Source organism: Helicoverpa armigera, chromosome 23 (genome assembly GCF_030705265.1).
Source record: "Helicoverpa armigera isolate CAAS_96S chromosome 23, ASM3070526v1, whole genome shotgun sequence".
In the NCBI taxonomy this organism is placed as follows: Eukaryota; Metazoa; Arthropoda; class Insecta; order Lepidoptera; family Noctuidae; genus Helicoverpa; species Helicoverpa armigera.
The window spans coordinates 7,444,085-7,470,291 of NC_087142.1; the positions used below are offsets into that span (position 1 = coordinate 7,444,085).

Consider the following 26,207-nt stretch of genomic DNA (forward strand, 5'->3'; position numbering starts at 1 on the left):
AGGGCGTGTCGTACCTAATCACATGGAATATTCTATGGCGAATTGTAAAAAAATAGCCTAGTCCATTCAGTGGATTAGAAACAGGAGTCATTTTTCGTTTTCAAAATTTACAACATCATGATGTAAAGCAGAGATAAAGTTAGAAGTATCGAATGTTTTTACCAGTTGACAGCTGTCAGTTTTCACGGGTGAATTTCCGTTGTTTGTAATGACTGACTCTTATATGGTGTTCAAGCAAAATATATTCTAAAAATACAGTAGCCATCTTAGAAAAAAAGTAACTAAATTAATAAAATTATACCCATTTCCCGCCAATATGACTCACAAAAACCAAAAGAATGACTCAAAACTCAGAACAATAATTCCACATCTTCATTTCATCCAGTTTAAGTTTAAAACGGATAAACGTAATAAACCATGCGCGTACGTCATCGTAAAGCAGTCGGTGCGCCGGCGCAACCCGACACCCACGATATGATCGCGACGCTCTATACAACAGTAGCTCTGTGGAAGTTATTGTTTGTTCGTATTAAGATATTGTATGAACTAGGGTTAAGTTTAAGTTTTTAATGGAAGAATATAGGTTTATAAAGGTTTGATAGTAGGTAAAATAAGGCGGTTGCTCCTTGTAAAGCACTGGTACTCAGCTACATCCGGTTAGACTGGAAGCCGACCCCAACATAGTTGGGAAAAGGCTCGGAATATGATGGAGGATGAGTAAGTAAATAGCTAAGTATGCTGTGTGTGTGCTTTTTGAGTGATTGTGATGTTAATGATTTAAAAATTGATGAGCTTGGTTAAATATCAATAAACGCTTAGACCAGACAAATTAAGAACTTGAGCTGAGAACAAAAGTATTCTTTTGCAGCATTTTAGCACTTTTCCCCTATAAAAAATGGAAACATCGGAATTGAGAAACTCATCCTTCTTGAGAAGCAGGTTAATAAAATGTTTTAATGTAAACATACTTAGAACATTAATTTGGTGTTCAGTATAAAATATAGAATAAGCTTTGACTAGTTTAGTAGTGCTTTTGTTTTCCATTTAAATTCGGAAGCAGTCAATTGTTTCTAGACAGTTCTAAGAACAATTGATCAATATCACCTGAAAAAACATTACTTACCTAGCTCGTCACCGCTATTTTTAGATACCAAATACAGTTAATTAAAACTATCAGGCTTAGCTAAAAAAGTAGTTTAATCCAGATTTAACCTACGAGAGTATAAATAGATAAAAAAACTAGCTACTTTATATCGAGACAATTATTGGTTCTAAAAAGAGTTCAAATGTGCGTTGTCATAGTATCTTATGTTAGGTAGACAATAGACAGGCTTTTGTTTTTTTATTGCCAGATAACAAGGCTATGCTTTTTTAGACGTAAAATGTATCAAGTCTCAAAATAGGATAAGATATTTTGGGTGCTACTGATTTTTTCTGGGAACTTTACCTACCTATCACAATAAATACGTGTATCGAAAACAATAAATGCGTTCTAGATGTGGTTATAATAATCTTTGATTCCATCAATCAGTCTTTGCTTATAAATGGGTTCTAGAAAAGCATCATTTTCAGAAATAATTATGTGGTTTCAGAGATAGCCCTGTTACAAAAAAAAAAAAAAAACTGAAATTCCTGTATATTATTCAAGGTCCTATCTGCTATAGTGAATTTGTATATAGACAGTATATTTTTATCTATGAGAGAACTAAACCAACTACCTTTTTGCACACTTACTTTTTCCGTCGCCAGAAAGAATTGAAATAAATAATAATATGTTTGTGTAATTGTTACAGGTGCTCAAAACAGACGGACGGCGATAGGTCTGGCCATGGAACTGTTCGAACAACACCAAGGAACGCATATATTACAGGTAAGAATCAACAAACACAAATATTTGATAACGTAGTTATTTTAATGGAGGCGGAAAATCATCAAATGTCAAAAATTCCGATGGACATGTTCTGCTGGTCGTTTCAGACTACCTACCGACTGAAGCCTATTTCCGGTCATCTTCAAGCCTTATATGCTCTTATCAGTTTCTATAAACAACAACGATTTAGTTTGAGAAACGGTACCCAGATTTCTGACACAAGTTTCATGGAGTAAAGTCACTACAACACTGTAAGCAAAACAAACTTTTGTGTAAAAACTGGCTGAAAAACAATTGAACTATCACCAACTATTTATTTCAATGGGGACTACAGTAACTATTCTAAGCTATAACAGATGTCGATCTAGTACGTAGGTACATTTCTGTGGTTACTTTAATCAAATTGGTTTTCCATCATACTTGAAGGTCCTCAGTCTGAGAGACTAGATAATTCCAATAATTGAAGCTCTATAAGCAATTTATCAATTTTATTTTGATAGTCAATCGAAAGGTTAAGTTTTATTACAAATGCAATTTAAAATAAATGAAGCATCATTATGTAATTTCAGTTACTAATATCAATAAAGTTGAGGACACTAAAGATTAAGAAGACATGAATAAAAAAACTTAATCAGCAGAAAATCTATAATAAATTACTGATCATAAAGATAAAGCAGTAACTAACAAGCTAAAACAAACAAACAATACAAACATACAACCAATTGTTAACGTTAAAGATGTTTATAACAATGACAAACTAACTCATTATAGGACTCCTTCGACAACCGATCACAATACATTAAAGTTAGTCATCGCGACCTTGCTACCGAAGACACAACTATCAACTACTTTATGATAACGTACAGTCGAATTTCGAAACACGGCTAAAAAAACTTCAATGCACGCCTCAACATATACAAAGTTGACTTTCCATTGAGCAATATCTTGGCCAACTTAACGCCTTTTTACGAACAAAACACACAATGAAAAATCACACAATAGACTCTATGACACACGAGACGGAGAAAAAAATGCAATTTAATATTTCACTAGTTTCACAAAATTTCATAACAGAATTAATTGAACATATACTTTGTTGCAAGCCGAGAGGGTTACTCAAAAAAATACGGCCAAGTTTGAATAGAATACAATAAAGCACGTTCCGTATACAATATTTGTTGTTGAATTCGCGACGAATCGATCATTTGACTATTGAAATTCTAGTAAATAGTTAAAAAATCAAAAGCTCGCCTTTTGTTTGGCCTCCTTTATTTGGTTGAAAAAATAATATTTCAGTTTCGAAAATCAGTGCTGTAACATGTTTGGGTCCATTTTTTGCTGTGTTGAACTCTAAAAATTCAATTCTACCTATTGTACCACGTAAATTATCATTTTGCAATCGATTTTGTATCATTATAATATTGTGGGCATTGCGGTTTCCACTCCCAGCCGTAGAATAGCCCAGTACGTGATGCCTTGGCAATTTTTTTCGCACATTATGTAGAAAATCAACTGTTTTGCGGGACCGTTTGTACGTTTTTGTGAAAAAAATTAAGGACGGACATGAAGGAACTCGGGTTTCTAACATGTATTGTTGCGAAACGTCGAATTGTTTTGTTGTTATTATTTATTTTATTGGGTGAGACGCATGGTTATAGTTGATGTAAAAGGTCAATTAGTTTTCTTTTTTCAAGCCTGAAAATATTTCATGAACTATTATAACAAAGTTAAGTAAATGATTCATTACATACACCATTTCCTTGGCTCTTTTAACATCGAAAAGTTTGTCCAAGTAATGAGTAGGTACTTGAATAACATCATCAGTTTAATCAACAAAAACTCACTAAACAGTAATTGACTTTTTGCCGAAAGGCCCTAAATTGAAATTAACTTTTACCAAGAAAAACTTTTAGAAGAAAATAATTTGTAGAAGCAAGCTTTAAAATAACAAGGACCACGTTCGAAAAGTTTTTAATAAAGGTTGGACAATAGTCTATTAAGTTTATAATCCATACTTTTTACTGGCTAGTACCGTTTAGATGCGGATTTATGATAAAAAAAAGTAATTCATCTCGATGTATTTTGTCAACCGTGCATCTCATTACGATCAAAGAAGTAAAAAAAAAATCAAATTTAATCTTCAATTGAGATGAGATATAGATAAGAGGTGCTAGATGAGACATTTTTTACTAAGTTTTTTAAAATAATATTTTGATAGGTCAGCTAACGATATTCCATAGAAAAACAGAAGTGCATTAAAATTGTCATTTTTTTTGTTGTCATCTTCTCAAAATAATAACAAATACCGTTCATATTTCGCGGCTTTTTATTACCATTCGTATTCAATTGCTTAGTAAGGTTTTTGTCCAGATTTAGATAGAACTAGATAAGCTACTGTGACTTTCTGCAGTCCTCTTCACCTATAAGAACACACGTTAGGGGACGAACCGCCATTCCCAATAATCTATATCTGTTCTTTAGGTATCTGTTCTTTACGAAAGATATAATTTTGACATTAGCCCCTTGCAAGTAATGTCTGATGTAATAAGTTAAATTTATTATCTATGGTTTGAAAACGTCTACTGGTTGTCTGTGGTCTCTCTTGTCCTTGTTTCGTGTAAAAAACAATGTGTTTCAAGTGCTCTTTCTTTTCATTAAACTTAAAATACACTTATAAATCTTTCAATTAGTTAGATCCTATTTCAACAATGTCAAATTCCTAACTTTTGAAAAAAATCTCAGATAGATAGATACTTACGGCCGTCAAAGTGTCATAAGAGTAGATAAACATGTAGTGACACATCTAGTAAATCTATGATCAACATTTTGGCTCGTGTAGTTTTTCATCAACAGACACAGCAGAGCTCTGTTTGTTTACTTTTTTTGCTGACCGTCACAAAATTGATGTAGAACTATTACTTCAAAGGTACAGTGTGCAAAAAAATTAGACCAATTTATTTTTAACGTGCCATGTCGATAGTTTAAAAATAGAACACTTATGGGCTCGCTCTAGAATCATTTGATTGTCTGTGGTATTTTTTTTTGCGTTTTAGCGTGAATAATCCGTTTGATTGGTAATATGAGTGCTGTTTAGACTTTTTGGTTTTAGGTGTAGGTTATGCTTAATTAAATTTTGGAATATAAGATAGGTACTGAATCGTTCGTGAATTCGTCACGTTAAATTGGTTCTTATTCCCTAGAAAGCTAGAAACATAATTTGGTAGCAACTTTGTATAAAATAGAAAATTAATAAGTGGTTTTTGTTATTTTATATTAATTGAAATAAAAGTTATTCAGTCTTTTGCAATATTATTATTTTACACTTAAGTGTGTCTCAATAAAAATTTCAACTTTTCACAAAATGTTAAGATATGATTAACTTATAGTATTTGTTTGCTGACTGTACTTGTCAAGTTGTTTCACGCCTGCGCTTGCGCACGGAGCGTGACCATTTTTAATACAAAAGTATTGTTTAGCCATAATGAAGAGTGGTTTTTCAATACATTACACACTATTTGTTGAAATTAACAAATATTACGATATTGCAGCTTGAAATGACATTGCTACATTGAATGTCAACTGTCATATTAAGTGAATGACAGGTGATCTGCAATCGATTGACAGCAATAAGTTTTTCCTTGCTATATCAAAATAACAAACATTAATAGTACATTTGTTAACCCACTGAAATATGCCATGAAATAGTTGATGTTAAAAGTGCAACGTTTGGGAGAGCTTTCGTTCTCTTCATTGGATATGACATATACCTAAGCGGAAGCTTCTACTAAAGCTAATGGAGATTTTTCAATGGATCATTTCTTTAAAATGCAGTATGCATGCAGTATGCAAAGGTTCATCACATGGGGCTAATTTAGTATTATAATATATAAGCCCCCTTTAAAGCTACATTTTAAAGTCGTGCTCTCGCTGTGGCGGCATATTGGACTGACATAGTGTAGTCTCAATATATGACATGTCATCGACATGAAAGAAGAAGAAGGTAATCTTGCTGACATCAATGTTTAATAAGGTCCTTAATCAAGAGCGTCTAGAAATGTATTCGAAAAAGTTGCACAAAATAGAGTTACCAAAAGTTTTTTCATGTTATATCCTAAATGTCAATGTTATTAATAGTTACATTTTCTTGTTTACAGTCCTTGGATGGGTTCGCGCTTTCCGTGGCGGCAGACGGCAGGTTCCTGTACATATCTGAAACTGTTTCTATATATTTAGGATTATCACAAGTAAGTTCTACTGAATTTTCTAATTCTCTGTATAATATTTTTTTTTTTTCAGTAGTTTTTTATCCTCACCTAATTGTGGTATCATTAGGTCTCGAACAGTCGACTTAATTTAGATAGGTACTGTTGCAATTTAGTAACAATATGTACTAGACTAGCTCATCGCTTTCCAGGAGACAATAATATCATTCCTCTTTATTTGAACCATCCCTTTTATCTAAGTAGGTGTGCTACTCACAGTCCATCCAAATCACATTCATCTTTGCCCAAATATAAAAAATATGAATCACAATATCCTCACTAGATTCACACCAAAAATTACTCAAAACGGTTTATAGAGCTAACCGCTTCAACAAACCTTAAACCTTCTTGATATTCTACCCACCACTTAGGAACAGCATACAAACACACACACACAAACACACACATGTAAAGAGACTCATTCACACGTGAACACATATACTGTAGGTAGATTTAATCTGTGTATATTCGGCGCTAGAAAGACGTTACTGCACTAGATGAAAGATAACTATTACATGTGTTGTGTTATGTCCAATACGTGGTTAGTTTTTTACACTACTATCTATTTTCAGACCATCTCTAAAGGGTTTGAAAACTTTTTTGTTGACAGGACGCTCGAGTTTAGGTGGTCCAAAGTTTTTGTGGTCGACTGTACTTTTTCGCGAATTCAGATTTTCGTCATAAAAAGATCATCTGTGACTGTAATAGATTTTTTCAGAATACAGATTTTTAAGGTAAAAACTGAAATAATCCATTCACGACTGTAAACCGTTATGAAGCTCTTGTTCTCTTAGCAGCAGATAAAATATATTTCAAAAGTTCACTTTGACGTTGCGTTATGAAAAATCTAATTTACCTACGTAAAGTGTGATATGTTTTAAAAATATGCTGAAGCAAAAAATAAATTCACAGAAACTGACTACAAAAAAAAAACAAGTAAAATTAAATAACATTCCAAAATTAAAAGGCGCTACGAAAAGAGCCGAAAACTGGGAAATTCGTTTCCAAAATGGCTGCGGGGGGTGGTGCGAGCGAGACGGCACATGGGGGGAAAGGGACGATACGATATGCCGGTCACGTCTCTGGCAAGGCGCGCGCGTGCTCTTCATTCTAATTCACACACACCCCCAAACACACGCACACATAACCAAAAAAACGTCGAAACATCTTCACATACGCGTGTATGTATACAAACGCTCATGTGTGTGTAACATAAAATACATAAACTTCCTGGTAAATAAGAGTAGATACAACTTTCTTATAAGTAAAGCCCGTGTTAGACGTTTCGGCTATATTAAATTCTGTCTTTTTCTCCTTTGCCTCTGAAGGCTGATGGCAATGGGAAATCATATTTCCTTTTTGCACGCAGTTTTTTATTCATTTACGCTTGCCTTGTAAGTTGGGTTTTATGGAATTTTGTTAAACCTTTTAACAATTTGCACGTTTCTAGCTTCGTGAAATATCACACCTTTATAAATTCCGAATAACCTTACTGACTTCAGTAAATAAATCATGAATAGATTCTATACTTTACACCAAAGACTACTTCTTTATAGATCTCTTTTCAGTTGTGTTAATTGAAATCTAAGATCTGCTACACTCTTTTCACAATTGGATATAAAGTCATCAGAATTTTCCATGCTATCTCTAACCACTCCATAATTCAGCTAGCCATCATTTCCATCCAAAACTCCCCACATCCTCATTTCAGAACATTTCCTCCATAAAATTCCATTCCGAATTTGTGTTCCATCAATCGGCAAATCAGTAAACACCATAAAATGCTTACCATCATTCCGAGAACCGACCACCATAACGTCACCATTGTCTTCAACTATTTACATTCAAGCCTTGAGCGCGGATACACGCCACCTGAATAGGTAATAGGGTCCCACAATTATATTTGATAAATTTATTTAAAAGATGCATTTGAATAACCCGTGAAAGGGTCACCGTGAAAGTTTTGTTGGCATCGTTCAGATTTTGGATGGATCTTTATTGTTTTTTGACAGTTTTATTACTTTGTGTATTTTTGATTAGATGATGTGGTGATGTTGGAATTTGTTTATTTGTCTTTTTTTTATTTGTCTTTTGTATCATCTTCATGATCATTGAGACTTTTTGATTTTTGATCTTAACGAAATGTCCTTTCCGCATCCCAAGTTTCTGTTTACTCTCACAATTAAAACCATTTTCAGGCAGTATGATTCCTATTTTCCCCGACTATTTACTCCTATCTTTACACAAGCGGCAAAGCAACTTCAACCCAGACAAGGTAACCCAAAGGGCTATAAACTCAAACGATAAGACAGACCTTATCACCAACTTTACAGCCTTTTGTCATCACACACGTCAGCTGTATCTACATCTCATATAATCGCATGGAAGTCCCGTTTACCATCCTTCCCTTCAATCCCAGTATAAACACAGTCTCGTTAGGCGTTTCTATGAAAACCACCTGCTAAGCGATCTAAGATAACTCTTTCATTCATAACGATAGTACGTACGTGACAGGCCACCATTCAGCCTACCTCCTCGCCTTATGAAGACAGGTTTTTTATTAGCTAATAATTGTAAACGTGTAGAATTTGGACTTGAATGAAAAACTGCCTACGAATGTCATTCTAGGAATATGAATGATCTTTTTGCTGGCTGGAAAAACTACAATAGATTTCAGTATTCAATATAAGGAAAATATTGACCATCTTATTTTAGTTCTTCAAAGCCTTTTTTCCTTCACAAAAAATTTTAGGTATAACCTCTTTAATCCAATTCTCAATTTCTTCTACCAGGTAGAGATGACGGGTAGCAGTATATTCGACTACGTGCATCAGGCTGATCATGCTGAGATTGCTGAGCAATTGGGCCTGTCCCTCACTGGGAGACCTGGTCAAGCTGGACTTAACAGTCCTGCGTCAGGCAGTGAAGAAGGCAGCCAGCATGGAACTAATAACCCTGATGGTGAGTTGATTGTTTCAATAGATGATGGAGTGAAGTTTGGGGATCGTTGAATTTGCATCGTCTGTGCTACTTATTTCTTATTCTGTTTAAATTTGCTGTTTCATCAGCACGCAATCATATTTTGAAAAATATACCTTGTTCATATTGAAATGCAATATTGTCATAAACATTTTTTCCTGCCATTTCCCTAATTGTCTATCAGTTGAATGTTCCACTTTAGATTACTTGTAATACCGTTTAACATCATTTATTCGAATCGATGTGGTAAAAACTCCTCAAAAAACCAACTGAAAACAGTAAAGCGGAGACTTTTTACCGTTTTTCATTCTAAACAGGTGTCACATAGAAAACGAGAAGCAACAAGAATTATCGAATCGTCTTTTCGAAAGAAAAAAAATCGTTTCGGAATTCAATTAAAGTCGACTTATTTTAGAGGCCGTTGCTCCATCGACAATCGGCGACAATACCGATCTAAAAATTTCACCTGGTATGTCGAATCGTCCAATGCTGGCACTAATAAGTTGTGGATCAAATTGAAATTAGATTATGGAGCGTTCACGCCATGTTCGGACCTTATGAAACGGTCAATGGGGTGTCAGCACAAACCTTTATACCGTAAATTATTATTTAATTTCCAATGCTATGGGAATGTGGTGGGCTGATGACAACTGCGCATCAAATCAAGGCGCCGATGATGACTGGCCCATTAAATCAGTCATCTGTTTAATTTTTAAAGAGATATGGGTGCCGACTTCAATTAAACGCGGAGATAGGCAAAAAATTCATTCGTATAATAATTTTCTCCGTCAATGCTATTCGGTCGAACGGATCTAGAGTTTTTACAACTTGTGGCTTTGGTTGTACTGATGAAAAACTTGCTTTAAATGCAACCAATTCCGATTCGATATTTTCTTTTGATTGTTTTGTGTAATATTTTGAATTCCATAAATGAAATGAAGTGGAACGAAATAGATTATTGTAAGCCCTTGCAAGATGATGAAGGGAATAAATTAATCCATCGAAGTTTTTACTGTAACTCCATTAAAGTTATTGAAATAGCTTCATTTATATTGAACATGTAGGTAATAATCAAAATGTCAGCTCGCTATTGATACATTTGTTCTCTATTGGAATCGAGATCGAACATCTATGTTCAGTTTTTTACCAAAAGCCCTTTTTTCAACCCAATCACTAACGGTTAACAGACCCAAATTTTCGCCACAACAAAATTACAACATTAACTCAAAAAAAAAACTGAACACATTACAGTTTTTTTGGAAATCTCCCACCAATTTCACACGTAACATCGAAGGGCTAGAATCGATTTCAATTTACACTGCGATGCTAAAGAACTCGATAAAAAATCAATCAGGATCGAGATGGTTTGACAGTGGGCCATTGTGTGGTGACGGGCGTGGTGAAACGAGTCACAGAACACTGGTCCATGGTGAAATCGCCACATTGTCACCGTGATGGCCATGGACTGATGTTGTCTGAAGCGAAGGACCAGTGGATCTAAAAGTTGAAGTTGAGAAGGCACTCTCAACACCATAGGAGGAACTTCATATGAATAAAGTTGAACATTTTAAAGTCACCCTTGCTTCTATAGGAATCTAAATAACGCAAGAGTAGCCATTATATTAAAAGTAGTGCAGAAGGTAGCAGGATACATAATTCTTTCACAGGTGAAGGCAATTTTAACACATCCCTTAAATTATGCGATACTGAGCAATGTACAAAATATGTGATAATACTCGATGCTTGTATACTTCTATCACTTACCGCTACAAAGCTTTGGCACAACACTCGATGCCAATGTTGTAATTTGCGGTTTATTGTGTCTATTTTGAACTGACAACATACAAAGAATGACGTACAGCCATCGTACAACTTTCAATGTAAGTTGAGTCTGTCATGTAGATATTAAGTACCTAAATGTTCTTAAAGCCTTGTATAATACAGTCCTAAAAGCAAATGTGCACCAGCTGTCTAGAAAAATAAGATTCAAATAACAGAAAATGTTTGAATTCAAAATCTAGAAATGGTTGCATAAAGCATGAATATTAAAGAAGTAATAGAAATGTTGTGCCCGTTTAGATAGTATCAAGTCGTAAACGTTTAGCTGAACGACTCTCCCACATACCAGTATCTTGGGATATTGCCATAATCTGCCGCTTGGCTGTATCGTAGGTGGAAGTGACGTCACAACTCCTGATCTTATCCTGGGAATAGATGATAAGAGTTTATTGTCTGTTGAAGATTTCTTAACATTTTTTGAAGCTGAATAAGTTTACAAAAACAACTTGAGAAAAAATCCATAAGTGTCAACAAGAAACATTAGGGTAAGCTACAAATGAGGCAGGAGAAATTAAGACAGCAAACATAAGATAAAAATAAAACAATACACAAAGCAGAACATTATACCCCATACACTGAAAAACTTATTATACTTCAAAATATACTTCAAAAAAATAAAGCTAACGTTTTTGTAACACTTAACAAAAGCCTGATATATCAAGGTTACACAAATATTTGTTCGCTGAGTCAATCTGGTTAAGTATTACAGCAACGTGATACAAATCGACATACCTACCTTCTGTCCGCCATAATGGTCATTGTGCCTATTGCCAAAGATTAAACTTGCAACAGAACTAACATGCTCGAAGAATTTTAAGTTGTTGACAGCTGTTTTTTGAAATAATAGGAGGAAATTGATATGTTTTGATACATTTTCTGAGTCACCTTCTGGGGTTTTTACTAGTGTATCATCCTTTACTGGTCCTTCTATGTCATGTTGACGGTCAGTCTGCTTGATTCAAGATTTATTGAATCAGTGACTGATATAACTGGTAATTCATTATGTTAATCATAAATCCAGTCAACTGATATAGTTCTGTCTTGACTCTTTGGAACCGGTAGGCAACCAAAACGTGTATCCTAGGAAAAGGCTTTCTGTTATGATGATGAATCTTAAAAAAAAAGGCAGCTTTAAGAAAGGCCTGCGATGGTGGGGTGGCCTCAACAGAACCGCAAAGATTAGTTCATCCCAATAATAATAGAATGATGAGTAAAGAACTTTTTGCGCTAGATTGACCCGAGGAAATAAAGGAACTGACGTATCGATCTATGACTAATAGTTAAAGCAAAAAAAACGTTCTGAAATTGGACTAGAAAAAAACCTTATAAAAAGCTAGCGTCGCTATCTTTGTGAAAATGATGCAATTGTGTATGGAAAAAACACAATACAATACATTGATAAATACTGTATGGAAAATTTTCTTAACCTACAACAAGAAAGTTCATTGTGAAAATGATAATTTCAAAGATATGGAATCAAGAGTAGGTAAACATACTGTTGATGAAATAGATTCTTTAAGACACGAAAAATGTTTCTTTTACAAATTGATCTATCAACTCAAAAAATTACCTACTTCGCCAGCAAAACTTTTAGAACCACAACCAAATAACTTAGTGGCTGGTCCAGTAAAATCAATTACAGCGTAGTGTCGACCGTCCCTGGTCCCAGACGCACCAATCTTATAATTAGCTCCACGTCCACCCAATCAATCAACTCCACCATTGATTGATTCATTTTTAAACGAAAATTTGATTCTATTTGTGTTAAAATTTCGTCCATTTCTCGGATCTTTATTAAGTTTTTTTGGCCAAGATATGTGTTTATTAGGAAACCATTTAAATTGAATTGCATTTAATTTTGGTTAAAAATATATTTTTGTTAGAAAATGTTTATTGGAAGCGAAGCTTTTGTATAGTAACAAGACAAGATGATGTGACATTTTATGAAAAAGATGGAATAATGACAATCTATTTTTAGTTTGGGAAGCCATTGTACTTTAATAATGTTTACATTTCTTAAAAAAAAAAAACACCAAACAATATGCTTGATATAACTATACTTTTAGGTAGAAATGACACAATAAATCAAATAACTCAAGTTCTATTCTATCTAAAATATATAGCTATGATTATAAATTATTTTTATTTTGTCAACAGTATCAGCACAAATGAGCCTAGCGGCAAGCGGGTCGCTATACCGGGGGATGGACCGAGCGTTCTGCATCAGGATGAAGAGTACGCTGACCAAGAGGGGGTGCCACTTCAAGTCCTCAGGATATAGGGTAAGGAAACCACTTCATTTGGAGCATAAAGCGAAGATATTGTAGAATATTATAAAGTAAAAATAGTTCTTCACAAGAGTTTTATGAAAGAGTTTCTAAATTGACGTTCCAAAAATTTAATTCTGCCATATCTTCCCTTTATGCTACTAACAATGATTACATACATACAATAAGAAGTTAATTTTCCTAAGCAAATATCGAATCCTTACTATGAATAACATTAAAAACTTCAATTTATGTGTAAACCATGAAAGACTATGAAAGTTTGTGGACATTTTTCTTATCTAGTATTTATAGAGAGAAATAAATGGAAGCTGAATTTTCATTTTCGATCTAGGTTGGAAGAGGCAAGGAGGGTGAACCAACGAGGTCCGAGAGTGGTAACTGGCGGGTGGGTATCTTGTAGAAAGAGATTTTTGACAAATTATTACGTGGAGTATGAATTGTGTCATAAAATGCTTTTTTATGTCAGTGTTAACATTCCCTTATTTGAAACAGAAGAAATATCGATTTATAGACACCCTTTGACATTATAAATCAGCCTATTCCTCCACGTATATTCAAGAAAGTGACTTCTCATAGCCCCATATCTTCACAGCGAGTAACAAATGGATTCGAACGACCTCTTTATCCGTCTTAGATCACAAATATTATTGGTTAGAATTATTGTTAGCTTGGGGTGCCTCAAGGCATTATACGGCCCCATAATTTTTGCCTTAACTCGGTGCTAGGTCATAAAACGTGATTATATCAGAAGCGACTTGCGAATACCGCAATAGCTGAGCGAAATTGCCGGTAGATTGTTTTCGGGGTGTAAATTTCTCTTTTATTTTATAAGCAATTTCTTGGTCACTTGCCTTTTATACACTGAGAGTCGTTAATTTCTTTAGAGCTTGTCAATTGCTCTTTTATTTATATTTTAAAGGGTTGTTATGTAAGTAAAAGTAACAGCTATAATTCGCTTTATCTATATCTTAATGGGTAATATAACTCAGTTTTAGAATCAGTAAAGCAATTAATACTGAACGGTTTCCAGTGTTCCGCCGAAGGCAACGGTTTTATTGGGAAAATTGCAAATTAGTCGATCCTCCTTACATTTGATCTTCGTTTTCGATTACCTGGTAATATGTATTATACGTGCCTCAGAAACATTACGGTGTGTAACAAATAGCTTTTCAGTTTCTCGTTATGTTTGAAAGTTTAATGTTCTTACATGAGACACGTTCCGTATTTTCTATTTTACGAAAACGAAGTAAATGTGAAAGTTTTAATGATGTTTTTTATTATGTTTTTGTTGAGTTTGTTTTTTTGCTGTCAAGTTGTCTTATTAACAATGTTCTAATGTTATTAGTGTATGATGGAAATGAGAATTTTAGGTTTTATTACAGTTTCAGTTGTTTTTTTAATCGTTTCAGATAGGCATGACATCATTGACGAAGACTTTAATTTAAACTTTTCATTATTTTTTTCTTATTCACAATTTCAATGGTTTTCTCCTTCTTTCCAGGTGGTTCTGATGTTATGCCGTCTTCGACCGCAGTATTCCTTTTCCCATAGTCGGAAATCTCCAACGGTACTCCTGGGTATGGTGGCTCTAGCCATAGCATTGCCGCCACCGTCTGTCCATGAGATCAGACTGGAGTCTGACATGTTCGTCACAAGGATTAACTTCGACTTCCGAATAGCACATTGCGAGCCTAGGTAAGAAACCACCTCACTAAACTAAACCATACAGTTGTTTACCTACTTAACTGCCTAAAAAATATTGCTTTCTAGTTCACATCCTTGAAATCCTTCTTGCCAAAGTTGTTATTTATTTATTTATTTAATATTTGGAGAACCAACAGCAGTAACATTTAATAATTATAAGACAATTTATGTAACATGCAGCCAATTATAGGTCCCCACTTTTAATCATTATCGTTATCAAAAATACTGTTTTCGATCTCTTCAGAATAAAGTTTTTCATGATTTGACATTCTGTGTATTTTTATTTCAGCCGTGTATCAGAACTGCTAGGCTACACAGCTGAAGAATTAACGGGGAAGAATCTATACGCTCTCTGCCACGGAGAAGATGCCAACAAACTTAGGAAATGTCACGTAGATTGTAAGTAAATATACCATCATTAGCAAGTTTCATGTCTTCATCTCATTACCTTCTCTTGTCGTTATTTTCTATTGTTTGATCAGATATGAGATTATTGTGGTAGTTGTTAAGCTTTACAGTATTTTTATGTTTATTGTCATGTGAATCTCCTTTATTATGAATGATTTTATTAATAACATTTGATATAGTCGTATATTCTACAATACCGTTTTCACCATACTCATTAACAGTCCCTAAATTAACTTTACGACTTCCTATTATAAATTACAGCTTTCAACATTTCTTCCTATCAATATATCAATCTAGTTAGGCAACGTTAATTGTCACTCCTATTTCTAATTAGCCTTGCAAGTACAATAAATTGTCTATAGCAATGCGATGTCCACCCATGACCCAATATATATGTGGTGAAATCCTTCGTAGGTTAATGTCGTAACTACCTATTTGTATTCAGTTTGTGGACTATAGAAATCCATGTCAAGTAGACAGGCAACTCAAGGTGCAAAGCGGTACGAGGAAAATTTATGAGTCCGCCGCTTGTGGGAACAGTTCTTTTAGTGACAGTGAAAAATCGCTTGCTGTTGACCTGTGAATACCTTTGTACTTCATATTGCACTTATGACATTTTTATGTATATTTAAGAATAATGTGGACTTGCGGTCCGGTATTTTACAGGACGTATTTGGGACTTTACACTGATAATATAATTGTAACTATTCATAATACTCCCTTTTAAGTGCAGCCTAGGTTTCCTTAGATTTTTTTCCCTAGCCAATAAAGATCTTCATTATTTCGTCGTAAGCATGAGAAAAAATTGGGAATCTTCGAGCGAACTTTTCAGCGTCTTTTTCCTTTATAATTTTGTTCTCATATGCTCATCATGGTATGCACAGGATCGTGTACGAAATTCCTATTCAAATAATGTAATCTCATATATGGCAGTATTACTTTCCTGCACATCCGTCAGTGGAATACAATTTAGGCCTAGCGCCACGCCGGCCCGTCTCTACTCAAGTTGTGATTTGAATAATAATTTTTATACCACCATTTCGGTTTCCTCTCCCTTTACGTATACGTGGGAAATGTCATGTCTTAATGTCCTTTAAGATGGCTTTTTTTTTGTTTTATGTTTATTCCTACTTGAATTATTATGTGATTCATAGTTTTTGTTGTTCTCAACTTCCTCGGTTTTATAAGTTTTTCTTGCAGCTTTTAAAGTATCAATTTCCTTATTGAATTTTATTGCTTCATAATACTCATTAGTATTGTGTGCGTGTCCTGTTTTACTTTATTTCAACGTAGCTGGCTCTATGACATCCGTAGTATCGACTTCATGTTGTAATGCTTTAACGTTGTATCGGGTACCTATGTAAATTGACCGATGAGGAAAATTCGTGACGACCTCAATGTATCTTATTCATCTGGACTGAATGCGATCTAATGTGATTGCTCCACCACAAAAATACACGACTTCAAGAACAAAGATGACATGAATGGAAGGACTCATAATCCTGACGTAATCATTCAACCAATCATCGTACATAACAAGATGGCTGACATTTTGAATGCCAATCACGGTGAAGCGTTAACGTCATGCGGTTCTAGCACCTTACCATTTGATAGCTTTACGAGACCATCAATTTGAATTTAAAATGTACATCTATGTAGATGCCGGTCAAATGTGGACATTCCTGGTCTGGAATAACAATTGTACATATTAGCATAAAAGTCCGGGTGTTTGTTAGAAAGCGGGTAATTTGGTTACAACTGTATACGCGGTTTGGTTACGAGATGACTTTATTGACGATCGCAAAGCGTATGATATTCAAATTTTGTGCATACGTCCAATAAAATTAAATGATTATGTTTGGGACTTCCGACAACTATGACACTTTGGTATTTACTTCGTGTTCGCTGCCTGAAAAACAAGTTGATTTATTATTTATTGTCTCCAATTAAAGATAATGACCCTCAGCTTTGACGTTGTCAACTGCTAATAATAGGATAAACCGCTTTTGTTTTAACAAAAGTTTTGATTTGTTTTATTTCATCTTTAAAGTACTTAATGGAAATGTACTGCGTAACCCATCATACCCGGTTATTCTATTTCTTCTCTTGCCTTTCTAAAATTATATTATATAATTTTTCGGTTATGTCTTGAATATATACAGCAAATATTAATAATTTTATTCGTGATCTATGTAACCCGTCATATCAGCGGTCCTTTCCTTCTACAACGACACCATTCTCATTGTTCGTAGCCTGTCTTTTCCGTCAACCTTTCATCCTCATCCATCCTTTTAAGTTAACCGGTAGAATATATCTATCTTTCTGACTACTATTACAAGCCAACATTTTGAAAACAATTTTCGTTCTCTCTGTAGAAAGTCAGGATCCTTAGATGACATTTGCCCCATACAATTTAACTGTCCAACTTGAAACAAATCAAAAACAATTGCTTCATCAGTTTCATTTATTGGCTCCCATCCAATATCAAATGCATCATAATTAAAAAATCACTTGCCAATACAATACATCAACAATGCCAAAAACCGTGTTAGTATTAATGACTCACGTACCACAAACACGTGTTCACTATGTCCTTTGTGTAACAAATCTATTGAATTTAATGACGCTAATACAAATGCGTTTACATTTTTATTTGTTGATTAAGCTATTGTTTAGCGATCATCATCAAGGTCAGACGTTTAGGTAGCTACAGGATCATTACATTCCGATGGGTTTTGATTTGCTGTGACTAGCTTGGTGACGATATTCAATCAAGACTTGACTTCCACTTCTTTAAAAATGAATCGATTTTCTACATGGAATATCAGCCTCAAATAGAGGTCTAGATCGTTATATGTACATTATTGTCTAAAAATTTAAATTCCACGAATAAATCTGTAAATTCAATTAAAAGGGCTCTAAACACAATGAATATTTTCAATAAATAATCACTAACAAACTATCAATTTCATTGTTTCAGTAATGAATAAGGGCCAAGTCCTGACGCACTACTATAGGATAATGAACAAGCTCGGCGGGTACACCTGGATGCAGACCTGTGCCACCGTCGTTTGCTCCTCCAAGAATGCTGAGGAGCAGAACATTATATGCGTCAATTACGTCATTAGGTAAGATAAATAATGATCACAATAGAGAAAATAGAATTTGATTTGAAGTTCCTAAAAGACACAAAACTAATCATGGAATTCATTCTTTCAGTGGTCGTGAATACCCAAACACGGTAATGGACTGCTGTCAACTAGAAGAAAGTGTACAAGGAGTCAAAAGAGAAGAAACAACGGGAGATCCGGAGAACGGGCCACCAGACACCGACAACTCAGGAGCGCCGCCCCCTCCACCACGTCATCAGGCGGAAAGAACCGAACCACCAACAAACACCGACTCGGCATCCTCAGCTCCTGTACCAACTTCTGACGTCACACACCTAACTAGGCTCAGTGACGCACAACCTCTACCTCTTCACACAAGCACTGAAAGAACTTCACCAATGCCAGCCAGAAGACTGAAGAAACGAAAGCACACAACTGACTGCGAAGACGAAGCAGAACGAGAAGAAGAAAGACGGAAGACTTCATCTAACCCTGGCGCTGCAATATCACCAGCAGAACGGGACATGTCTAAAACTAATTTATCGATACCCGAAGGTGCTTCTGACGCAACATCAGTGAGAGATCTAGAAAATGCCATGTCGAAACACCTGCCATCAGTAGCGTTAGATGGCAAGGAAATCTCTCACAGACCAACAGACTTTTCCACAGATGCGCTCTTGAAACAACAGCAGCAGAAATCGACGATACAATGGATAGGGACGCAGAACCATCACCTAAACCCTCTGAATAGGCAGATACCATCGAACCACACTTCCACGCCAGCGTCAGCTTTATTAAGACAACTCTACGCTAACAGAGAAAGTGTGATCCGTAGCAACTTCTTGGGTGATGGTAGAACTGGTGGGTATTACTCCGGTGACGGCCAATCAGGGCCCTTACCCACTCCGCCAGGCAGCGAAGGCTCTGGTTATGGGGAGCAATTAGGACATAAGGGTACAGATATAGGATCTTTAGCTTACGGAGGATACGCGGACTATCATTCAGCGATGACGCCGCCAGGTTCAGTATCCCCAAGAGATAAGCAACAATACGCTTTGCCGTACGACAATAGTGCTTATTCAGAAGCTTTAAGGCACTCTTATTTAGGTGAAGCTCCTCTTCCGTTGAAGCCTCAAGCGTATTCAGCGGTTCCTGGGGCTTTAGATTACGCTTCATCGTTAGACCAGTCGCAGTTCTTCCATCCACCTTCATCGTTCCACCTGTATCACCCTCAGGCGCACTCTGCGCATGCGTCCCACCCGCATCAGCCCGTAGACAAGTCCGCGCCACCGAACACGAACTGGTACTCGGCAGGATCATAGCCGAATCTTCGGTAATCTTCGTTTTTGTTCGCTAGCTTGTGTTACAGCATTCGTTGTTAAGTTTTTCACATTTTGTTGTTTCGGGGCTCAATTAGAATTAACGGGGTAATCCCCGATGCATTATCGGAAAACGTATACGGTTAACAAAAGACTTCCAAAACTATAATACTCAGACGACTTGGCGTTCTCTATTTTTTTGGAGTTGAATGTTTTTGAATACTCTTATGGGATGTGCCAAAAATTGTGCTTCAGGCACTGACCTTGCATTTATATCAATCACATACTCTCACATACCTTAAAATAATTCGTTTTCATAACTTCATACTCTATCGACATAAAGATATCGATAAACTTCATCAATAGAATGATTGAAATATAAAAAAAATCTAAAGTATATCGATAAAGTATGTTTAAAAGTTGCGTACTTAAAACAAAATTTAATACATAGATTTTTATTTAGGTAATAACCCAGTGAAATCATGAGCTATATCAATAGCTTCTTGCATATCATTTATAGTTAAGCTTTTTGTAAATTATTGTATAATAGTTTATCGACATGACTGTATTTAGGCGATAATATAATCATTTAACATTGTAAATTGTAGAATTTAAGTATTGTATATTATTTTTATTAATCAGTATAAGATTCCATTGTAAATAATTACTTGTCATTACATTACTAGTTATTAAATCGGATTTAAAGTATCGATAAAAATGTTTATCGATTGTTACATTTGATATTTTGACAGCTGATATCGACATCGCCATTTTATAATTTTAATCATACATTAATAATTCTTGAAAATTTCAATATTAAAAATATATTATCATCTCATTATTGTCATTTAATTGATCATGACAATTAATTTATTGTAGTGGAAATACTCAGAACATTCCAGATTTCTTTATAATTTTATTCAAGCCAAATACAATTTATTATTTTTATATAGAAAATTGTAATTTTTATATTAATTCGATTAGGTGTTATTACAATTAATAATAATTGGTAATATTTATGCTATTTTTAACTGTGCAATACGAGTGGGAAAAGTTGTTTATTTCAATTTTTATAAGGCTTCGTTAATGTATCGTAATATAAGGTAATAATTATTAAAATTGTAATAAAGTTGTAATTATTATAATAAAATTGGGATAGGCTTGTCATGCAATTATTCTGTTATGTTTTTTTTTATATATTTCTTCTGGAAATTCAAAACTTCAACATCATGTATTTTGTTCTTTGAATCATGAATGAAAAAAGAAGTTTATTTGTCCGAATAAATGATTAAGAATTTTCAATCAATTTGTTTTAATTTTGTCACTGAATCAACCAGCCGACTATAAGACACAAAGATATAAAATTGAGTACAAAAAAAAATGTTGATAAAAACCCGCTTTATAAATACCTGCAATGCAAAACATAAAACACCTTATCTAACAAATGCAATACTGCAAGCAACACTGTTGAATCATATACTCAATAACACCGCGCGAGGGGGCGCCACCGGCGACTAATGAATAGGCGAAGTAAAAACGTTTTGAATTACGCACACAAACATGTTATGATTTTGTTGCCTGCATACCTATCTGTTTTGCCGAGAGTACACAACAGGAGTACATGAGAGAATATATAAGAGAGTACATAACAACTGCCAGTTAGATGTAACAAGTGAACTGGGATTCTATTATAAATCCGTTTACAAAGAAAGTTCATAAGAGTTCTTTGTTGAGGGGGTCATTCGTGTTTTTAAATTACTAATTGACGTTGGATAGCCAAACAGAATAAATAAACAGTACATTATAATAACATCATTTATTTATTCAGTCAAGAAAAACATTGTTTTATGATTCAGATCTGATACAATTAGTATGTAGTGATTTAGATTTGTGTAAAATTTGGAGGCATATTTCAGAATCCGAGGCAAATATATGCGTTAGCGTGATATATTAGAAAAAATGGGACTATTCTCTATTTTACCTTATTTAACTTCTGGATATTTTTAATATTTGAATTTTATTTATTAAAAAATCTGACGATAATGCTTATATTCAAGGCATAATTCAATTTACAAATCAAACTGGAAGCCGACCCCAATATAGTTGGGAAAAGGCTCAGAAGATGAATTCAATTGTTCACAACTTCGCATATGTCCCAAAGAAGCAATTTACAAATATACATTTCTTATTGTCAATGATTTAAAACCTATGTAAACATATATAAAATAACTTACAACTGTATCAAATAAAATTATGATAAAATGTCTTTTTGATACTTAAAGTACAAAGAATATAAATGCAAAATTTGATTTTATGAGATTCACCGGTTCTTCGTAAATATAAAATAATAAAAGTCACAATCAATTGTATAAATTTAAATATATAAAAATGGACGGACAGTTACGATCAGTTCTTATAACTAATGACGAAAACGGAAGTGTGATGCAACGCCGTAAATAGTACGATAGTTGTCATCCTGGCTAATTTAAATATAGCCATAGTTGCTGTTCTCGAAAATCATTCATCTGGGGCAGGATTCTGATACGTTAATAATGTCGAAATTGAATAGAAATTGAATTGCAATAGCAGTTATAACCATATCGGGCAGGAGTAGCAGAATCTACTAATAAAAGACCAATCGTATTCCAACGACATTAGATTGGTTTGCGATTGGTCTGCCATTTTGGCCTATAGGAACGGCAGTTTTCTCTACAATCATATTGCAATTGGAAATCATTTGCAGATAAAATTATTCATTAATGAATCACAAAAGGATAAAAACGTTTAAGTATTTAAAAAAAAAATGCTGAATGCCACATACGCTTCAATCGTAATTGAGTCGTGATTGGATCTCAGTCGGATGTGAATCATATGTCGCTGAAGTAAAATTAGCAGAATCGTGCCCCTGCATGAGGCATTATAGTGCAGTTGCGTTTACTAAGAAACAGGCTTACTCTCTGTTCTCTCATACTCATAGCCAGATGGGACGGCAATCCGACACGACTGCAGAGAGATCAAGCGCAAGACTGACAGACAGGCCGGAGTGTGGTTCTTGGTGGTGACACAACTGTGCCTCGGAGAGCACGTAAATGTCAGTCCTGCGCCTGATCTCTCTCCGGTCGTGTCGGATTGCCGTCCCATCGGGCGCAGAGAGTGAAGGAATAGTGAGTGCACTTGTGTCTGCGCAAATGCTTGTGCACTATATGTCCTGCGCAGTTGGATAATGTCCTTAAATGGGAACAGCCGCCGTAGCCGATAATCAGCTAGGAGGACATCATCGTTTGTAAGTATGTGATCTGATAAATATTGGCTTTGCACCACACTGGGACGTTTTCATCCAGATTAAAGCTAATTATGTTACTTATGTTAGTGTCATTACAATTAAATAGAAGGCCAGAAACATACAAAAAGTATTGCAGGAGATAAATATTTGTTTTTTATATGGTTCAGCATTTACAGCATTTCAAACGGTTACAACTATGAAAACCGAACACATAAGTGGAGCTTTATACAAATTAATAACAATACCTACTTTATTGTAAATAACGTGTTCAATGTACGAAAAACACTGAAAATTTCCAAACTATTAAGTATTCTATTTCTTTAGGCACATTTATTAAGGCATACTAAGTCATTCTACTAAGTTCTAATATTTTTAAAACAAAAATAATTTCATTTATCTATCTACATTTAATTTTAAAACCGATTTTCACATTGAATATGTAATGAAAAATATACAATATTCTTAGCATCAAATTACAATGATATAAAGAGACCATATTAACCTGCATACCACCTCTCATATAACACATTATAATTAAAATAACTTCTATGTTTAAACATATTATAATGATTTCTGAACACATTGTAACATGTATTTCAATACATACATAAATAATAATTAAAACATAATTTTTTGTTAACTTGATTCTCTCTGCCTGATTTGTCTATATGTATAAGAAAAATTCATTATTCTAAAAATGGTTTCTTCCTTACCTTACCTTATAATAAACATTGGCATACTGGGTTAGTACTCCACTAAAATTTCTATATTCGGCGATTGCATTTCTAATATAAGTTGATATTGCGAGAACACGCAAAGCCAGCAATACAACTGTAAAGGAAATGAAGAAATAATTATAATTAATAAAAAATAATTAATTATTGGAATGCTGTCTGTACTCTATATTTGAAGTATAAAAACTACATGACAGATTTAAAAAAATCATTCACCATTAGAAAGCTACATTATCTGCGAGTAAAATAGGCATATATATTTTTCCCCACTATGGGCAGCAGCTCCCACAGAACGTGGCTGAAACCGCGGTAAAACGACTAGTAGGTATCATGTAAACTGGGTTTATAATATTTTTATGCTGTTCAATGTAAAACAGCTAAACCCTTGGGATGACAGCTTGGTGGATAATCAAGATTGGTTTGGGATGAAGATGGAAAGATTACAGAACCCTAGAGACAATAATTATTCAGTATGCTAAAATAGCATTAACATCAAATGAATGAAATGCTCCAATTATTGTAGTTTTTTTTTTTCATTGTAGTTGTTTTCATAATGTTTAGTAATCAAAAGATGTGTAGATTCAGAGAATCACATTGTTGTCTTGAAGAAGTGTTAGTAAACAAAAACTTGGGTTGTATATTGCTTTGTTTTATTTATTGATAAAATTGTACTCACATTGTAGGCCATCCACAAGAAGTCCACAAGAGCAGCAAAAGTAGCATCCAACTGTAAATTAATATGAAAATGATTAACATGGTTCTTCAATGAGTAATTATGTACAAGTAAATGTTTTTTGATTGATTTGTTAGTCTTCTTACTCCTGAGTAAAGTCGACTATGTATATTATCTCTTATTTAATTTTGTCATAAAATATTATAATTTTTTAAAATACTCTTACAATAAATTGGAATTACAACACTGTGTTTTACGTCTTTTCTACTTTTTCACAGCTGAAATGCACTAGGCTAGCGATTAGCTTATCTTTTTTAACATAAATTAACTCAAACAGTAAATTAATGTGGGAACATGTACTTACATAAATATAGTATCCTCCCAGGAGCCAGAGTCCAAACAGCAGTTGGAAGACGATGATCAGCCCCATAGTTAGCAGCCATGGCAGAATGAAGCCTCGCATGTAGATGTTTACACCAACTATCTGGAATTTTATAGTAAGAATGTGTTAATAAAACAGTGTTAAAATATTATATAAACTGAAAGACGTAAGAGTACAATGTTATATGTTATAATCTATAATTTTTGGTTAAGTACAATCTTTTGCCAGCGATTTCACCCTTATCTCAATGGAACTAATCTGCATACCCTGATAAAAAGTAGCATAGAGCCTTCCTCAATTAATAATAAGTGATTTGAATCTGTACAGTAGTTTCTGAGATTCAAACAAATTTTCTAGCTTAATACTATTAGTAAGTAAGTACATATTTTACTAGGATCTCTTAACTTACCATGAGCACGGAGAACACAATAAGCAGTGTCAGTATTATGATGAATATTGCCCCAAATACTTGCAGAGCTGAAACATAATATTGCAAGTTATAGTAATATTATCATATCAGCCTATCAAAACTAGCCTTCCATTAAGTATGTTTTCATTAACATTATAAAAATTTATTACAATTTGTGTATAACATTCCATCTTCATCTTGACATAGCAAGAGTGAGCATCATACCTTTTTAGTATTATTCAAAAAAGTTCAATAGTCAACATTAAACATGAAAAACGATTATTGGTCTTCTTTAGACAGTGTTTAATAACAGAACTGAGACAGCATTAAGAGCGTAGACTGAAGTTACCAGATACAAAGTTTACTGTTTAGCAAAAGTACTGAACTGCAGACAATAGTTATGGCAATCTAGACTTTTCACTTACATCCTCTAACATCAGCTTCAAACAGTGGGTTCCAAAGTTGCGTAGAGTCACCGCCATCCATTTGATACGCGACAAACGTAATCAAGACCAAACTCATAGCAATTGTGTACACGGCTACTGCCCGGCTTCCAATCTTCGTATCGGACGACCAGATGCATGGTGACCAACAGGATTCCAATACAGGAGCCATTTTCGCACTTTGTTTACTCACAAAGTCCTATTTTGTTTGGAATCAACACGTAAATATCGAAAGTTTCACAGTAGGAGCCACGCCTAACTTGTAACAGTAATCGTTGAAGTTAGTTTTGTTAACTGAAAACTTTATAGTTACTGGATGTTTTAGAGCAATTGAAGTTCTAAACTGATGAACTTCTCGGTTTATCATAGATTTTGTTACAAATTTGAGTGAAAAACAATAGTTTCAACAATAAATCACGCCCCAAACAAATTCCATTCACCGTTGTCGACTCTCGAGAATTTCAAATCAGAAAGTGTTTGTTGTGTTCTATCTCATTCTAAATA

General features: G+C 34.4%; 2 protein-coding genes across 6 annotated transcripts in view; one reads left to right on the forward strand and one right to left on the reverse strand.

Moving 5' to 3' along the window:
- Positions 1-20,132, forward strand: part of Trh (trachealess) — a 165,061-nt gene extending 144,929 nt beyond the window's left edge. For 3 of the 5 annotated variants that reach the window (XM_064040818.1, XM_064040820.1, XM_021331068.3), the window contains 9 exons: positions 1,794-1,870; positions 6,025-6,114; positions 8,925-9,093; positions 13,108-13,232; positions 13,570-13,623; positions 14,740-14,933; positions 15,232-15,341; positions 18,331-18,478; positions 18,570-20,132. In XM_064040818.1, coding sequence (XP_063896888.1) covers positions 1,794-1,870; positions 6,025-6,114; positions 8,925-9,093; positions 13,108-13,232; positions 13,570-13,623; positions 14,740-14,933; positions 15,232-15,341; positions 18,331-18,478; positions 18,570-19,782 — 2,180 coding nt within the window. In that variant the 3' untranslated portion in view covers positions 19,783-20,132. The remainder of the gene's footprint in view (positions 1-1,793; positions 1,871-6,024; positions 6,115-8,924; positions 9,094-13,107; positions 13,233-13,569; positions 13,624-14,739; positions 14,934-15,231; positions 15,342-18,330; positions 18,479-18,569) is intronic. The other 2 variants (XM_064040821.1, XM_021331069.3) reach the window with 1 other exon arrangement.
- A 1,448-nt stretch (positions 20,133-21,580) lies between these two features.
- On the reverse strand, positions 21,581-26,198 carry LOC110373725 (uncharacterized). Its single transcript, XM_064040880.1, has 5 exons — positions 25,686-26,198; positions 25,261-25,328; positions 24,834-24,953; positions 24,473-24,523; positions 21,581-23,893 (listed from the first exon to the last, which is right to left on the reverse strand). The coding sequence occupies exons 1-5, from the start codon at positions 25,873-25,875 to the stop codon at positions 23,807-23,809; spliced, it is 516 nt and encodes a 171-aa protein (XP_063896950.1). The 5' UTR covers positions 25,876-26,198; the 3' UTR covers positions 21,581-23,806.
- Between the last annotated feature and the right edge of the window lie 9 nt (positions 26,199-26,207).

What these genes read in the sequence shown, in the direction of transcription:
- LOC110373725 (XM_064040880.1), bottom strand. Translation starts at nt 25,875, where the DNA reads ATGGCTCCTGTATTGGAATCCTGTTGGTCACCATGCATCTGGTCGTCC. An exon ending in TGAAGCTGATGTTAGAGGAT is followed by an intron (nt 25,329 to 25,685) that starts GTAAGTGAAAAG and finishes ATTATGTTTCAG; the next exon opens with CTCTGCAAGTATTTGGGGCA. An exon ending in TGGGAGGATACTATATTTAT is followed by an intron (nt 24,524 to 24,833) that starts GTAAGTACATGT and finishes ATTAATTTACAG; the next exon opens with TTGGATGCTACTTTTGCTGC.